We start from the raw sequence: 18,720 nt of genomic DNA on the forward strand, positions 1-18,720 counted from the left end.
GCTCTTTCTGGGGAATCTACTGCGAAAAGATGCTTTGCCTCTGTATAAAACCTACCGGAAGGTAAGACAGTCTTTGACAGAATTCGCTAAAGCAGATATTTCAAAAGTTGGGGGTACTTCCAGCACTACTAATGGCACTCTCAGCTCCACTTCTGTCTGGCTTAATTTTTTGGTTACAGGTTTAACCACAAACATATTTTCTCGGAGACTAAGTAGCATGAGCAAGAAGAATAGAACATTGTACATGACTAAATAAAGAATATATAATAAAAGAATAATAGTTAACTTATACCAACTGTTCTTTCCCGTTAGCATTATTCAGATTGCATTCACTCATTGTGCTATAAACTATCATGTGGTTTTTCTGTAGATGGCTTGTATGGGTGAACCCAGGCAGCATGAAGTAAAGACCATAGTTTCTGGCTTTGTGAGATGCTTGAACCTAGACAGTTGTAGCTTATTCAACTAACCATGGTGAATAAAAGTGCGGATACTATGACATGTTCTTTCCTCTTCCTTTTAATGCCCTATTCTGTAAGTACTGCTTAAGTATATATTCATTTATTAAAGGTGTATGCTGGCAAATCCTTCCAGACCCTCACAGTTCAGAGCAATAACAAACCATATAATAAAAAATTAAAACTTCCACACAGGGGGGACGCAGTGGCGCAGGGCTTAATGATGCTGGAGTTTGCCGGTCAGAAATGGTCGGCACTCCAGCGGTTCGGGCCCGGCTCCGCGGGACGGGCTGAGCTCCTGCCCCTTGTCCTAGCTTCTGCTCATCCAGCAGTTCGAAAGCTATTCCACCTGCGAGTAGATAAACGGGGACTCCCGTTTAGATGGGAGGAACCGGCGGTGCTGCGCAGAAGAGTAAAATACCGATGCTGGCCGAACTCCGATTGCAACCGGCACGAGCGACAATCGGTGCGAGAGGCGAGAAAGATCTACGGAGGAGGAAAAAGCCTGGATGACCCCCTAGCGACCCCTGCTGGTCATATAGTGTAATATATACAGCACTGTAGGATTTGTAATTGTAAGATTTGTCGCTGTTAGGATTATATATACTTTGTGAGCTGCCCAGAGTTCCCCATCGGGGGGAGATGGGCGGAGAATAAATCGAATGTTTAATAAATAAATAAAATAAAGCAAATAAAAAAAATAAGCCCCCAAACAGTTGATGCCCAGCAGATAATGTAATACAAAACTCATCTAAATAATAGCAACTGATAATATCAGTAATTGTTCCATGCAGTAGTGACGATTTCCAATGGTTCTTGAGAAAAGCTTAGGGTTCATCAGTTTCTAGAAGACCGTCACTGAAGGGACCAGTCTCATTTTCAAGGAGACGCTGTTCTGTAACATCAGTACCATAACTGAAAAACATTTTCTGGCCTCAACCTAGGTTATCTCAGTTCGCCTCTGCTTTGAGTTTTCAATCTTATGTTCACAAATCTGCAATCTTATATGTGATGAGCTGAGAGTAATTCCAAATGAAGTAGGTATGTAGATTACCATGTTAACTTTTTCAAATTATTTTGTTTGTCATTGTTCTATTCATTGAAAGGCAAAATTACCTTTTGACTCCAAAAATCTCACTTTAAAACAGCTATGAAATTTGGTCATAAATGGAGAAATATACCTATGAAATTAGTAAGAGTTGTGTGTATGAATGTATATTTTAAAAGCACTGTCTTCTCAAACCCTACCATAGTGTCTCTACATACAGCATTGTTGGATGTTTCAAACTACTTCTGAACTCTACCTGAGTGTTGGAATCACATCTAGCACCCCAAATGTTGTTAAGAGAGTATGAATGCATCGGTTAGGTACATATAACTCCTTATTATAACGTGGCTGACTTAGTCTTGATAAAGTATATTGGACAGCCACTACCAGCCATTGTTCTTGACAACCCATAAAATATGGATCAGCAGGTTGCATGATCAGCAGTGGTGGTTTAAGTAGATAGTGTCACCAAAATCTGGTGGGCCCTCAGAAATATGTCCACCCAGTTTTTGGGATTTGCATCAGCCAAGAGCCCAGCAGAGGGGAGGAGGTATAGTTGTTGTCATCTGTGAGCTGTTACAGGCTTTCAGGGGCTCTGCAGATAACTGGATATGACTTTGGGCTGAAAGGAGCAGTTGGGATTGCTGCTGGGGTATCATCACCTTCCCTGCTGCTCAATGTCATCCTTGCCTGAGCTGGTGAAATTTGTGGCAGGGTTGGCAATAGAGCCCCAAAGGCTGTTAGTGCTTGGGGGTTTCCACTTGGTAACGTTGACTCTGGGGCAGTTTTGTGGCCTCTGTGGCAACCATGGAACTGGTCACCAGCAGCCTGATGCATAGCGGCAGCTGAACGTTAGATCTGGTTTTGTCTTGGGATGGTTGAGATGTGATCTCATAGTGGAGGACATTGACATCAGTCCATCTCCAGAAACAGATCACTCTCTGGTTGCCTTTTGACTCACTGGTGTCACCCCTTCCTGCAGGGAGACAGGGTCTGTTGAATCGACCCATCCTGGGTGCTTGATGGAACCAATAGGATTTCAGAGAGAGCTTGAGTTTACCCCTGAGGACCCAGTGGGTGGTTCTGCTGAGGCCATAGTCACAGCCCCATATCACCCCTATGTGGCCTCTTCCTGTGTGCCGATCCTGGGTGGACCTTGGTTTACCAAGGAGCTCCAAGAGATGAAACATCAGAACAGACTCCTGGAGCACCATTAGAGGAAGAGTTGGAGCAAATCTCTCCAAGCACAGGTTGACTGACTGATTGATTATATGCCATCAAGTGTGGCTCCCAGTGTTTTTGACTCCCAGTGTTTTTGACAGAGTCACTAGTGTCAAATACCAATCATACATCATTTTATATAAGTTCTCGCTTAAATTATGACACAATGTAAATTTAAGACCAGTTTCCCACATTTTCTCCCATATATCCATATTTATACTACAACCAAAATTTGCAGCCTATTTCACCATACAGTCTTTAACCTGTTCATCTTCTGTTTCAAATCTTAATAACAATGGATATATTTTAGCTATTATATGATCATCATTTGTACATAACTCTACTTCAAATTCGAATTTCCTCTTCATAGTTCCAATTGTCATTTCATCCATGTTGAATTTCTCTTTCACCTTATTAGAAGAAAACCATTGAAAAGAGTGCCCTTCTGTAGCTGTTTACGGCATATTTCTTGACTGCTTGTTCCTTTACTCTTGATAGTTGATCCTAAAAGGCAGAAGCTATCCACCACTTGATGTCTTCATTGCCAATTCTAAGGCTGGTTGTTCTATCTTGTGTCATTAGTTTGGTCTTTATATCTAATGTTAGTCCCATTTTTTTCACTGTACTCTTTGACTTTTAGTACTAGGGCTGGCAGATCCTTTGCATTTTTGGCTATCAGAGTGGTGTCATCAACATAGTACAGCTTATTGATGTTTCTTCCTCCAGTTTTAAAACCATGCTCATTCTCTTCCAATCCATCTTCCCTTAATATATATTCAGCATATAGATTGAATAAATAAGGGGAGAACATACAACCATCCAAAGCAGGGAGCCAGTCTGTTTCACTATGTTCTGTCCGTACTGTGGCTTTCTGACCTGAATATAAGTTTGGCACAGGCTCCCAATGTTCTTTGCTCATCCCTCCCAAGAACACCTCCTGTCCTGATGATGCAGCAGAGCAGGACTTGAGGGGGCTGGACATGGGTAAGGACCCATATTAGGGATTACCTCATAGTTACAAGGACATTGAAACATCAATATTTCTCTATCCTTATTGTATCCATTGATAGCTGTTCAGCAGCCCTGTTTAGGGTGACTGAGGGGTGCTGTGGGTAGGGTGGGTTGCTGTGAAGATAAATCAGGCTACTTGGTGGATAAAATGGCTCAGATTCACTCTATCTTGGACTGGGCAGGGCAAGCCGAGGCACCAGATGCATGGTCTGGTAGCATGATATGAGATGAGTTTTTGTTGGTAGCTCATGAGGAAGTGGACAAAGTCCTCTGTGCTGTCAGCTTGGCCATGGGTTTACCGGATCGGGGCCCATCCTGGGTTGTAAAAGGTCCAAGGTGTGATGTCAGCCTCCTTGATGGAGGAGGTGGTACCTTCTGCCTTGAAAGAGGCAGTGGTGCACCCTTGGACCCAAAATGCTCAATAACTATCATCCAGTCTCCAACATTCCCTTTCTGGGGAAGGTTGTTGAGATGGTGGGTGGTCTGCAGTTGTTGAGAACCATAAAGGAAACTGATTATCTAGATGCATTTCAGGCTGGAATTTAGTTCTGAGACACGTTTTGTCAGCCCTTCGAGGTAATCCAGACAAGAAACCAAAACCATGAGCACTAACACTACCTTTATTGTTAGGTTACAGTAACAGAATCTTGCAAGTTTGAAAACACTTCTCCCCTTCCTCCCCTTTACTTTCCAGAGAACTAGGGAGGGTCCCTTCTGAGATGCTTCCCATGCCCCCATTCCTTCTGTGGGCTATCGTTTATCTGACCATTGTCTAGGCTGTGTCTCTTCTTCCATCTCCCAAGGTAATTCTCACAGACCATTACAGGTTTGGTTGCACTTGTAGATGGCCTGTGGTGGAGCCGGGATGGAAGTGGTGCATTCATTCTTGTGCTTCTTGATCTCTCAGTGGTTTTTGATATTGTCAACAACAGTATCATTTTGAGCCAGCTCCACAAGCTGGGGATTCGGGCACCATTTTACTGTGACTCTCTTCCTTTCTCCAGCAGTAGTTCCAGTGTTGGTTGGGGATGAGAGATCATTCCCTGGTCCCCTCCTTTCTGAAGTGCCCCATGGGTCTACTCTCTCTCCCCTCCTTTACAATATCTACATGAAACCACTCAATGAGGTCATTCTCATTCTCTACTGTTGAGGTTAAATGTCATCAGTATGCTAAAGGTATGCAATTATAACTTTTGATCCAGGGCTGGCCAAGTGAGGCTGTAAAGGTTTTGTGCCGGTGCCTGAAGGCTGTGTGGGTTTGGATGGAGAGGAACCATCTCCAACTCAATCCAGCCAAGACCAAGAGACTGTGGGCATTTTGGCCACCCAGATCTAGGGATGTTCCATCTCTGACCTTGGGTGAGGCAGCTGTTCTCCATTCAAGCATGGTGTGCAATCCCTGGGTCTTCCTGGGTTCACAGCTCCTGCTCGATGGCAGGTGGCAGCTGTGGCCAGGAAGGCTTTTGCACAGCTTCTTCTGGTGCAGCTAGATTACTATGCCCTTCAAACAGTCATGCTATGGTAACTTCATGGCTTGACTAGTACAACGTGGACTACATGGGGCTACTCTTGAAGATCACCTGGAAGCTTCAATTGGTTCAGAATGGAGTGGCATGGGTAATGATGGGCATGCCTTTGTATACCCATGTAACACCTCCTCTTCATGAGCTGTACTAGGTGTTAGTTTGCTTCTGGGTGTGATTCAAGGTGCTGATTGTTACCTACAAAGACCTACATGACGTAAGGTCTGGTTACTTGAGGGACCACCTGTCTTCCATAGTATCTGCCTGGCTGATTTGATCCTGCAGGGTTGGCATGTTCTGGGGTCCTTCAATTGAACAATGGCATCTATTCGGGCACTGAAATATGCTTTACCTGTAGCACTGCCTGCCCTCTGGAATGAGATTCCCCCCACCTTGTTGGCATTTCAAAGGGCCTTGAAGACCTAGCTCTTTGCCCAGGCCATTGGCAAGTATGATTGAAGCCCCCTTTTGGTTCTGTAGTTCCAGTTCTTTTTCATTCCTGTTCCTTTTTTTCCTTTTTGTCATCTTTTATTCTTGCCCGTTACTACATTTTTTCTTGTTTTTAATTTGTTTTACTTGTGAATTGCCCAGAGTCATTGGGAGTTGGGCAGTCTCTAGATTTAATAAATAAATATATAAGCCATGGTTAAGCAATGCATGTTGTAGCCTGATGTACGAATGCCACACTTGTGGCATTTAATGGAGAACACGGAATGAAGTTCTAATGTGAAAGCAAAGTCAGTTATAACATGAATCAGTTTCTTTTGATCATAATGAATTTATTCTGCACCATTTTTTGTACCATGCATTTTGCACTAGCTACTATAATTCTTAGCCACCAAGGCTTTTGACTGTAGTAAGTTAAAATTCAAGTTGAACAACATCAGGCTCGGAAAAGTTTATCCAAAAGATTTATCTAACATTAAAGGCCATAAAAATTAAAATACCACTAAGTTACTGTAGATTAGGAAGTATTCTATCTGTTTAGCTCTTACATAGGTAATTGCTTTTTTAAAGTTAAGTGATAAATATTAAGAGATCTTGTGGGCCATTAATTGAATCAGATATCCAAGAATGAGATCTCAGATCCTACTGATTCACACCTTTGATGGATTTGTCCTCAGCTCACTAAGAAGTACGGTCCGGTTTTTACTATCTGGCTAGGACCAAAGCCAATGGTTGTGGTTTGTGGATATGAGGCAGTGAAAGATGCTTTGGTAACTCATAGTGAAGAATTTGGTGGACGACCTTCTATACCCATCATTAATCAACTAACCAAGGGCTATGGTGAGTGCACAGATTATTTTCACTTTGATTTGAGATGTAGTTTCCAATTCCCAGAGGAAAGGTAAAAACATTAACTTTTCCAAGGAAGTGATGGTGGCCAATATTCTTTTTCAGGAATAAAAAGTAAAATAGCTAAACCTCTTGGAGGTACTTGAAAAGCTGTTCAGTCAAAACTCTGGTTAAAGGTTAAAGAATCAAAAGAAGAAAGACCAGGGCATGGAAGACCCTTATCTCATATTTGGCAGATTGGGACTAGGTTCCAAATAATATGGTGGTCAGTTAGGTGCCCTGGGGGAAATTATACCCTATGTTCAATATTTCCTCAGAAACAACAGATTTCAGAACTGCAGTCTCCTCAGTCCTGTTTTAGCCAAATTTAAAAGTGAGCTAGTTGAAACAGGGCCAAATCCAAAATGTAAATAGTGAAAAACTTTCAGTCAGAAACCAAAGGAAACATCTAGCAAAATACTTTAAAATCCCTTAGAGAATGCCAGCCATATTTGTCTTTAGAAGACGTTTCATAGACATGATTTGATTAGGGGCGGTGATGTAAGATTCATGGCCGGTCTGATCTGATTCAAGACATTTCAAATTTAGATTTGGAAAAAGTGTCATCAGCTGTCAAATAGGAAATTTCAAAATATCTGAATCTGCTTTAGTTTTTGGTAGGAGATACTCAAAATAGCAGGGATGATAGATCTTTTAGAGGACATTAACTCAAGTTTCAGCTAGATGCCTTGACAGAATTTACTTCCAAACAATTTGTATATGTTTTCATTCAAATGTTATCCTTTAGTGTGTTTTATTATAAACTGCTAAGGGAGGGAGGGAGGGAGGGAGGGAGGGAGGAAGGGAGGGAGGGAGGGAGGAAGGAAGGAAGGAAGGAAGGAAGGAATGAAGGAAGGAAGAAAGAAAGAAAGAAAGAAAGAAGGAAAGAAAGAAAGAAAGAAAGAAAGAAAGAAAGAAAGAAAGAAAGAAAGAAAGAAAGAAAGAAAGAAAGAAAGAAAGAAAGAAAGAAAGAAAAAGAAAGAAAGAAAAAGAAAAATGCCCTTTATCATTTTAGGGTATATTTCAACACTGAGCAATATTGAAATTATCAAATCTCCAAGGCCTTTAAAAAGTACACAAAACACTTTGAAACCATCAGATCCTATTTGTTGGTTGGAATGTTCATCTTGCATATCTGCAAATCTACTCTGAGGAGCGAATTGATTGAAAATTTGATGAATTGAAACCCATTTTCAAAGCTGTGCACAGCCTTACCAGTTAGACTCAAACCCTTAATAGTTTGGAGGTAGGTGGTGCAATCAAGAGGCTTTTTCAAACTTCACCCAGTCATCCAGTTGGAGAAGACAGACCAAGACTTTGTCACTCGTGACATTATCTCCCAAGCTGGAGATTGTGCAATATGTATAGTATCTGGGATTGTTTATGAAAATAGTTTAGGAGCTCTTCTTTGTCCAGGATGTTGTCATCAGGTTACTGTCAAGTTCCAGAATGGAAGATGTCAAATTTTAGGAAGTTTTAAAGCAGTGGAAAATAACAGTTTTGGTTTTCAAGTACGGCTTCTGTTTATGTATGTTGGTGGGAAACAGGTGAATAGGAATACTGTATTGAGAAAAATGAAAGCTCTTCTATCCTTTTAAAATGTTCAGTATAGATATAAAAAACACTTTGTAATTTTACCAAAGATACTCAATAAGAAGAGTACAAACCCATGAGCAAATTGAATTTCTTTTCCTTTTGTTAAAGTATCAATGACTCCTGGAAGAAGAAATGCATATTTATTTTTGCATTTAAGAATGGTAGGTGCTTTTGGGGGGGGGGGAGAGTACTGGGGAACTTGCTTTCCCATCCTTTAAAAAAAAACACTGCAGTGTCTGTTGTCCGTTACTGCCAACCTCTATCCTTGAAGGGCTTATTAGTGAAGATGTCAAGTGGAGGACCCTGCGTCGCTTTATGCTTTCCACACTACGGAACTTTGGAATGGGAAAGAAGTCGATGGCTGAGCGGATATCAGAAGAGGCTCTCTGTTTGGTGGAGAAGATGGCAGCCTCTGAAGGTGGACTCACTCTGCAGGAGCGTGGGCTTGATTTTATTCATTTATTTAAGGAATACTATCCCGCCTTTATGTGTACAACTCAAGGCGAGGCACATAATGCTGCTGCCTCTTTACCTCACAACAACAACACTGTGAGGTGGTTTATATATTTACATATTTATTTTTAAGTTCAAAAACAAATACTTGTTTTTTGTTGAATTAATAGTCTGCCTTTCCAGCTATACTTCTGAAGGTAGCTCATCACAATTAAAAAGTAGGCTGAAGCCTACCTGGATGGTCTTGAATCCCTACTCCCAGAGTCTGTTCACTAGGTTGAGAAGTTGACATCCTTTGTTTCAGGGACGCACTGATTTTGACCCTGACATGATTTACTAGAATCAATGGAATGACTGTACAATGGAAAAGTTTCCAGGCAGATGCCCTTTGAACCATGAAGGTTCTACATGTGCAAATTCCAAATAGAATGCAGTAGAAAGAAAATTCACGAAGTAACTAGGGAAAAAGATTTGGGGATACAAAAATTGGTCATGCAATGTCTTTCTTCCTTTCTTTTTGCTGTTGCAGGTCAGCCCTTTGATTTCATCCCAGCCACCACAGCTGCTGCTTCTAATGTCATGTGCTCTGTTGTCTTTGGGAATCGATTCTCTTATGAAGATAAAAACTTTATGGAGCTATTGGAAACGTTGAAGGCATTCTTAAATTTCTTTGTGAGTGTTCCTGGAGTGGTACGTCAACTTTATGTGCTTCTTCAACCAGGGTTTTCTCTTTATTTAAGAGTAAGAGGGTTCCTCTTTGTTTAAGAGTAAGAGGGTTCAATTATGCTGAATGTTCCCTTCAACATACAAACATGGGAGACTTTTTAAAGTGGCCTTCTAAAAGAGGCGTTTGAGAGAATAACACTGCATCTCGGGTTTAAGTGACTGTTCCTGTTGCTCCTGGTTAGTTCATATGTTGCTACTAATCAGCGACTCTTTCCAGAGTTATGGAAGATACATAAAGCTTCAGTCCTGCTTCTTCTGAACTAACTACTCTAAGCTCTAACTAGTGCCCATTTCCCAGTGGTATTCATAAGTAATTGCTTTTTAAGTCTTCCATAACTGCTCAGCTTTCATTTTACTATTTCTCACAGTATCAACTGAGGAGATATAACCAAAGAGAAAAATCATAAGTAAATAAACTTGGTGTCCATAAGCTTATATTTTCTATTTATTTGGTAAGCAGAATACAGTGAAAATGTCTATATTTGGTCTTGCCTATTGTTTATTTTAAGAAAAATAGAAATAAGAGGCCACTTTATAGGGAAACCAGTTTTTCTATGCAGCTCCTGAGGCAGAGCAAGAGAGATGAACTGGCAGTGGCTAACTTTTGCTGTCACCATGTTTCAGGTATTCAGCGCTTTGCCAAATATCATGAAATTCCTTCCTGGACCGCATAATAAAGTCTTCTGTGACTGTAACAAGATCTTTAACTTCATTAGGAATAAAGTGGACTCTCACAAGAAGAACCTGGATCCACAGAACCCTGGGGACTTTATCGACTGCTTCCTTCTTAAATTAGAAAAGGTACAGTAGATTGCAAGGATATTTGGCAGACAGCTACAAAGGGGGACAGGGTTTCAGTTACGCGCCTGGGCCCCGTTTTCTGGGGGTGCCCGTGGGGGCGAGCGTTTGCACTGCTGAGACAGCAGAAAGCAAAGGGACCGATGTCTCCCCACTCTGCCACAAATACCTCAATGAAATATGCAGCTGCCTACGCCTAGTGGCCATTGTGAACAAACAAACTCACTCCTTAAGAAACGGCTGTATGATCCGCCCTACAGAGTCATTTTCAGCACCAAAAGGAGGCAGCACAGCCCATGTCTGCATCATGTCAGGATCAGTAATAGGTAAAGCGGTAGAGCAGAGGTAGGTGATCTCTTTTTGGGCTAGGAGTCCTGAAGAGAATGGGCTTTTGAAGTGCTCCCTAAAACGATTGGGGCCGAGACAAGAACTGAATGCAACTTAATTGCCTTAAAATAACCTAAATGAAGTGAATATAATTACCCATCCACTAAGTCTTTTTCACTTAAACTACAATTCAGTGGCAACTTTTGAAAAAAATGTCAGGGTCTGCATCGTGGCAGAACGGCAGGATTTGGCTGCTGTTTTCGTTTTGTTTTGTGTCAAAATTAGGTGGGAGTGGGAGCTGCTGGGAGGGTTGCAGTCTCCTATTTCAACCCTGTAATCCTCCAATCCACCTATAATCACGCTGAAAAAAATCAGCCACCAAATATCAGTAATATGATTCTGGAACATTTGCAGGGAGGTCTTTTTTAACAGGTGGAGATAGGAGCAGTGTTTCTATCAGAGGACTCCTACTGCTTCTTCTAACCTTAAACAACGGAGGAGGGGTTGAAAAATCTCCCTGTCCTTGTAAGTATGTCCCTGGGAAACTGGCTAAGGAGGTTATAGTCCCAACACAGGGAAATTACTCTGTGAAGAGTTATAGTCTTCACAGTTATAGTTAAGTTATAGTCCCAACACAGGGAAATACAGCGTGTATTAGGGTACTTGGTACCATCTGAAAGAGCACAACAGTGTGCCAGACTGCGAGAAGGTGGCCAGCAAAACATTCAGTGCAACATTAATCTGGATGCTATGGAGTCATGAGACAGTAAAGCCTTTCAGCATTAAGGGAAGCGAAGCCCCTGTGGCTATTGCTTTGCTAGAACTTAAAAGGACTCTGGAAGGGGATAGCAGAGGAGAGAGTTTGTGAATGTAACGTAATGCTTCAGAGCCAGATTCAAAAGCTCAGTTTGTGAGATGGAGATTGGTGCTCTATTCCATGAAGAGAAGATACAGGCAAATTCTGCATTACAATGGCTGCATTACTGGCAGGATTCTGGGAGAAGTGGGTGATATAGGACAGAAAAGGAAGCTGTTTGTTTCATTTGGATCTCAGTGTTTCTCTTTCATTTAAACACAGATCTATCTGACCCAAACACCTATTAAATTCAATGGGATATTCAAAGTAATATATGGGATATATAGGACTATACCTTGGATTATTCCTTGCCTACCCTACACCTTGGTCTAGAAGAACAATAAAGCCAAGAAGAAGTAGAATGACATGATGATGAGGCTACATATGTTGTACTTCTGCCTCTTTATTTTATTTCTGCCTTACCTTCCAGGAACAAAATTCTTCCATCATTTGTATGGAAGACTTGGTCATGTCTGTGTTCGAGCTTTTCCTTGCTGGGACAGAGAGCACGGCCACTACCATCTCATATGGCCTCATCCTTCTGTCCAAGTTCCCGCATATCCAAGGTACGTGGAGTGATAACCTTTTTTTGGGGGGGGGGGTATTTTCAAATATGGATTCCCAGATATATTGCAAAGAAAAATTGCAAGTTGGCACTTTCCTGCCATTTTTTCCATGATGTTTCCAAATATTTGTGTTAATGAGTACACCTTCCAAATTAATCTTTTAAAGAGACTTCAAAGAACAGGAATATAATGCAAATATTACATTCCTCTAAACATGTTTTCATAGTGATTTGCATCCCCATGCAGATCATCCTTAGAAGAACATACAGCAAGAATCACCCTTGTAATGAAGAGGGAAACTTAAGAGGCTTCCATATCAGACATGTGAAATATTGTGACTAAAATTTCTGTGATAATTTGTGGACTAGAAGGATGCACCAATATTTTTTTTTTATCCCAGGAGGTTGTGCTGAAATTGTATATAGTTGAAATAATTTAAACAGTATTTGAAAATGCATGTCATATTTCCAATACAGGTAGTCCTCATTTCACGACCACTTGTTCAGCAACTGAAGTTATGACAGCACTAAACAAATGGTACTAACAACTGGCCCTCAAAATTCCATCCATCAAGGCAGCCCCATGGACACGTGATCGCAATCTGATTGCTTGGCAGTCGGATTGCACTTATTACAGTTGTAGCATCCCATGATCACGTGATTGCCATTTGTGACATTCCCTGCCAGCTTCCCCCACACAAAGTCAATGGAGAAGCCAGCAGGGAAAGTCACAAGACACTCCAGTAAGTCACTCATACTCTCCCCCAGCTGGTAGTAGCCACCCCTGGCCCCACTGCACTCATGCCATGCCAGCTGCCCAAGCAACCCCCTGCCCAGCAGCAGCCAACCCCGGCCCAGCCGCACCATGCGCCCCCTGCCACCTGTGCTCCCTCCCCCTCCTAGCAGCTGCTATGCCACATTTGCATTGTGCCCCCCCACCCCCACCCATGCACCCTCCCTCATCTGGCAGAAGCCACCCCCACCCTAGCCCCTGTGGGCTCATCACTCTAGGGGCCCATCCATTCAGCCTGCTTATTGTGGTATAAGATACGCACTTATCATTTGCTAAGAATGTGTCCCCACAGTAGAACCTCTGTCCTGTTGACAGCCCATTGCTGATGTAGGCTTAAGCTGCTTCAAGGGGTTCCAGAAGGAAAATGATGTTTTTCGTCTTCCCATTCAGACAATCCATGGTGCATGGAGGAAGCTGGAGGTGACACAACTGAGGACAAATGTCTACTCAGCTAGCATTGTCTTGGCAGGTCACTTGTGGAAGCACCTTCATATGTCCTGTTCCCTGGGCTCAGCATCTGTTTTGCAGTGCTAATTTGACTGGGGTGCTGGGAGGTTTTGTTTTTGTTTTTACCTTTTACAAACATTTTCATTGATCCATCAGCTGATTGTAAATCTCTGGCATTAACTAGCCCATTCCTGGCTTAATGCGCATAATTGGAAAGACTCTGCTCTTGTGCTTCATTAACCTATAGAGTGAGGAAATTCCTTCCTAGTAGTCCCGGGTCATTGGAAAGCCCTAACTCTGTAGTTCTTCTCATGGACTGTTACTTTAAAATAGTGCATTCTATTGTGGGATGTAAACTGATTCAGATATAGCCTCAAGTTGCAACTTCCAACAGCTTAGCCAGTGGCTTCATCCAACTGTACAAATCCAGAAGACCACTACAAGAGAGGGAAAACCCTCTGCTACCACCTGGTGGCTGATAGGTGAATAGGCCAATAATCATTTTGGAGAAATGTGGAAGTCCTGAAATTGACTAGCCTGTCCCACTGAATAGAAAAGGTAACTGAAAAGTGAGCATTTCTGCAGCCTGGGCAGAAGAGAATTCCCTTCTCAGGGCCCATCACTGCTCTTGGAGAAGCTCAAACTCCTCAGTTCCTCTCTTCATGCAACTTCTTTTGAAAAGTGAGGTGCATCATAGAATGTGAGCTGGTATAGATACAACTGCAAAAATTGCCGTGTTTTTCTTCTACCCTTTTCTATGATCAGAGCTGTACAGTATATACAGTATGCTGTGAATTGATGCAGCCATCGTTAGAATGGTTTCTCTTACTCTACGGCTGAGTTCCTGAGTGCTGAGTTACTCCACTTAGTAACACTTATCCAGTGGCTGCATTGTGGCTGCCCCAGTCAAGGCAACCACCAGGTGGCATCAAGATATATAACAGACTGTAGCCCTTTTCTACTGCCCACTAGTGAATCAACAATTCAGTTATAATTTTGGGGAACTTGTGTGGGTGTAGCAGAGAGCACGTCTCTCTCACGCACCAAAATCCCTTTTTGGAACTCTGACTCCAAGGACATCTATGCAGCAGCTGCATCTGGATCACACAAATCTGGATGACTGCTATTTTGAAGTTAAGAGGGAGATGAAGAATTTGCCTCCACCTAGTAGCCCTTCTGGGCAAATTGTCTTCTGGGGGGCAGGGCAAGAGGGTGGGCTGGGGAAATGATTGAATGGAATGCCCGAACCTTCAAAGCGCCCTCACGGCACACATTCTCCATGGGGATTGGTGGTGGCGAATCCCATATTCAACATTCTGAGAAACTTGCTCTGAAAATGTCACTGCCCTCACAGAGTCAGGTGGAGCAGCTCTATGGATAGTGGCACAGGATGGCCCTGCTGAGGTAAGGGCACATGGTGGGACAGTGTGTTTTATGCTGATATGCTTTCTTCCCAGCTCCAGGATGGGAGGAAAGCATGGCAAAGGGCTACGTGAATGAGCCCAAAGAGCAGTGAAATTGGGAAGTAAGAAACTGTAGTGCATCTTTGATGATACACTATATAAAGATCAGCGTGGTTCTAGTCTGGAATAGTTAAACAAAAATAATATTATTTCCTTTAACAAAATACAATTCATTGCAGCAAAAGCCCAGCGGGAAATCGATGAGGTTGTGGGAGCAAACCGTGCCCCCTCCATGGAGGATAGGGTGAAGCTGTCCTACACCAACGCATTTGTTCATGAGATCCAACGTTTTCAGCAAGCAAGTGCTGAGACCTTCCCACGTATGACAACCCAGGATGTCAATTTCAAGGGTCACTTCATCCCTCAGGTGTGGTAAATCAGGCAAAGTCTGGGATCCTCTTTGCATACAGATATGTATCTCTAATTGCAGTACGATTAAGCTTCTGCAATAATTGCTGCTTATATTTTCTGAACATCATTTGAATTTTAGGCCACTGGATTTTATAGAATGCTCTGTTTATTTGCAAAGGCCAAATGTCATCCATGGTCCTAGACATCTCCCATCCTGCAGAGTTTCACTGATTTCTTTTAAGGTTAATTCTTTTTTGCTTGCTCCAAGGAACTGAGGATGTATAGAAAGGTGATTAGTGCTTTGTCTGTTAACTATTATTCATAATATAATTCAAGAAATCTTCCCCCTGAATGCAAAATGGAAACAAAAATATCATCAGTAAAAATGATGGATTAATGAATTTAGCCTGCCTCCTTTTCATTCTAGAATTCAGCCTTCCTGACAGAGGAATAGTCATATTTTATGAGAGTATTGGATCTGTTTTTCATTTACATTTGTCTTTTATTGTTCATAAAACAATGCTTTGGAATCTCCTCTCTAAAGAGGCTTCCCTGGAGCACCGGTTGCTGTCTTTTTGGTTTCTAATTAAAATTGCGTTTTGGTATCCATACATTTTAACAAATGTTCCAACCTTCACAATGATTTGTGACTGTGGCGTGCTATCATTTTTACTGTGATTGTATAAAATGCCATATACTAAAATAGAGTTGTATTCTACCCATATGAGGACACAGCAACAGCTCATGTTGAATAGATAAGTTTAAAGTCCTAAAGCATTTCTAGTAACACCAATTTCTTATGACTAGATTTGTTTTGTTAACTTAGGCAACAGGAGTAGAGCTTCAGAATTTAGGAACTGTCTTGAATGCCACTTATAATCTGAAATCTGTATATTTTAATATTATAAATTGGGATAGAACCAGTTCACGTTGATGAAACATAGCAGAGAAAGCAGTCTTGTTATGTTCTTCATTTCAACTAATGTAATTTTCTGTAAGGTCTTTAAACATGTGAATATGTATTGGTCAAACACCATGTATGGAGAAAACTTGTAAATTGCATAAATGTTACTTTTTAGTATCTTCCAAGGAGTCTTGTTTTTGAAAGAATGAAGAACAGTCTGTTTCTTTATGGGGAAAAAAGCTCACCTTTGCTCTCTGTATCTTCTTGTCTCCATAAAGGGCACAGTTGTTCTTCCCTTGTGGGTTTCGGTGCATTTTGATCCTCTCTGCTGGGAGAATCCTGAGAAGTTTGACCCAGGTCATTTCTTGAATGAGAAGGGTGAATTCCAAAAGAAGGATGCCTTTTTGCCTTTCTCTGCAGGTAACGGAGGGGTTATAGCAGATTTAGTTATCTGGGGTCTTCAAGGTTGGTCAGTTACATGTAAGGCTGCTGAATTCTTACCTCACCTCTACTCATGGGTGCAGTTCTTTCTTCCTGCCCTTGCTATTGTCTGTATTTGTTTCAAGTTAAGTGTCCCAGGAAGATGCATAGGTAAATGGCAAAATCACTGAGAGAATCTGATTGAATCACGAAGGAGAATGTTCAGTCTCCTGGAATCAGAAGAGACACAGTGACTTCTAATCAACTCTTCCCATAGAAGGAGGTTTTTGGGGGGTTTTTTGGTATTTTTTGTTAAAGCTACAAGTAGTCATAGGAGCAAGGAGAGAAATATGGATTGTGTCAGGACCAAAGCAGTCGGGGAGATGAATGTTTTCCTCTTTACTGTTTTCCTGTTCCAATTTCCTTCTCCCTAGTTTCTGTTGCCCCATGAGCTGGAAGAGCAGGGGGGAGAAGCTTCCACCTACCCTGAGGGTGGGGAAATTGGGGGAAGGCTTAGTGCCTCTTCCTCAGTGCTGTGGTCCAAATATGCAGCAACCACTTCCCTCTGGTGGCTGATTTTATGATCCCAGGAAGATGCAGGAGACCTGATTATAGTTCCCTGGGTCTCGTATCTGGTTTGGTCTAAAGTAAAAAATCTGAAATCCAAGTTACTAAGATGCTCCACGACATTTAAGTATCTGTCATAGTCTTTCTCCCAAGCAGCAGACATCTCTTTATTTCATGATTACAGTCACTATCACTGTGAAATTTTGAAACAGGAAGATAAAATCTGTTCCTGGTACAGTTTCTTCTCCACTTACTTGCATTGGGTTGGCATTGTCTGTTGACATAATCTTAGGGTTTTTAAAAAATATTAAACCTCAGAATAGGTTTTGAAACCTCTAGATTAACCTTCAAGAAGAGTTTCCTTAAGTCTTTCTCACTTCCAGCAATCAAAGTGGTTTCAATGGCACTCCCTCAAAACCAATTCATGAAGCAGCATGGCCCTCTCAGTTCTCAGAATAAAATGTTGCTTGGCTTGGCTTGGCTTTACTTTGCTTCTCAGCCCCTCCTTTGTATAGCTTCTGTAGCAGCAGTAGCTGCTGAAGAACACATGCTGACTTTCACCTGACAGTGCTCACCAAAATCTTTGGCAAGTGCTTGTGGGAGGATGTGCCACTCACCTACTTCAGCAAGCCCTTACGAAAGCCAGAGGTTTCTGCTTAGATGCAGCTTTGCAGACCAAGTGACAGGCAGAAGAAGGGGAAACCTCATCAAAGCAGGTTATGTAGCCTCTTTGCTTCAACAAAAAGAATCATGTCATCTCCATGGCACAATTTTCTTTGTCAACGTGAATGTAAGTCATATAGGCCTACAGGGTAGTTATATGGATAATGTTGTTAAGTCTTGTCTGTTAAGAAACCTTAGCTGTATTTGGCTCAATTTTTTAAAATTATTATTACTATTTTAAAGACTTAGGGTTAGAGCAAAATAATTTGAATAGTTAATCATTTCAAAAGATCCAGATGTTTTGGAATGGCTATGGCGTTTTCCTGGCACTCAAGCTACAATGTGTTCTTTCTGGAATGCTGTTTTCACCTTCCACTGCTAATCTGAGATGATACCTTACTTTCTGGGTAGCATGAAGACATTGGACAATTAACTAACTGTCTTCTTTGTTCTTTTTACAGGGAAGAGATCATGCCCAGGAGAGGGGTTAGCTTATATGGAGCTCTTCATGTTCGTAGCCACTCTGCTCCAGCATTTCACTTTTGAACTGATTATAGACCCTGAAGAGATAGATGTGGAGAACTTGTTTCTGGACTGCAGGAAGAACGGGAAGTATCGCTACTTACGGGCCATCAAACGTAAAATTTAAATTAACTACAGAAATAAATGATTGTCTCAAAAAATATTCTTTCACCACCTCACCCTATATTAATAATGCTAAGTTTGAGGTCAGAAATCCGTGAGTGCTGAGAAGTAGAAACATTTGAAATATAGATCAGTAAGTGACTGTTTTACTACAACTATTACCATCACTATCATTACTACTACTACTACTGCTACTACTACTAATACTTGAATTTTGATTTCATCCAGAGAGTCTGATTCACAAATGCATAAACTTTTTCAGGCTAAAGATTGCTGTTGACCTTTCAGTGGTATGGCAGGATCTCAGTCCCAATTTTAGACTGGGTGAAACCAGGCCAAAAACTGTTTCATTCTAGTGTAATTAAAATGAATTAAAAACTGTTAACATTTAAGAATTCTTTTAAAATATCTCATTAAAATATGTCATTAAAAAACATACAATTTGGCAGCCTTTTCTGAAATAGTTTTAGTGACTCTGGTAACTAATTAATGCTTCTTTGTCTCTGTTAGATTGCACAGACATCATAGTAGAGAATCACAGTTTCATATT

At 41.5% G+C, this 18,720-nt stretch overlaps 1 protein-coding gene across 1 annotated transcript in view; it reads left to right on the forward strand.

Annotated features, from left to right (window-relative positions):
* The window catches only part of LOC103048742 (cytochrome P450 2C5-like), an 18,731-nt gene extending 116 nt beyond the window's left edge, over nt 1–18,615 (forward strand). Inside the window, exons 1-9 of the mRNA XM_088133695.1 lie at nt 1–61; nt 6,386–6,548; nt 8,464–8,610; nt 9,175–9,335; nt 9,996–10,172; nt 11,783–11,918; nt 14,800–14,987; nt 16,154–16,295; nt 17,987–18,615. The exon at nt 1–61 is cut by the window's left edge and continues 116 nt beyond it. Of these exons, the coding sequence (XP_087989821.1) occupies nt 1–61; nt 6,386–6,548; nt 8,464–8,610; nt 9,175–9,335; nt 9,996–10,172; nt 11,783–11,918; nt 14,800–14,987; nt 16,154–16,295; nt 17,987–18,174 (1,363 nt within the window). The 3' untranslated portion in view covers nt 18,175–18,615. The remainder of the gene's footprint in view (nt 62–6,385; nt 6,549–8,463; nt 8,611–9,174; nt 9,336–9,995; nt 10,173–11,782; nt 11,919–14,799; nt 14,988–16,153; nt 16,296–17,986) is intronic.
* Nucleotides 18,616–18,720: the final 105 nt, after the last annotated feature.

The sequence above is a fragment of the Python bivittatus genome, unplaced genomic scaffold (assembly GCF_059951505.1).
Source record: "Python bivittatus isolate LINGU-HERP-01145 unplaced genomic scaffold, Pbiv_v1 ctg000080_np1212, whole genome shotgun sequence".
NCBI classification, from domain to species: Eukaryota; Metazoa; Chordata; class Lepidosauria; order Squamata; family Pythonidae; genus Python; species Python bivittatus.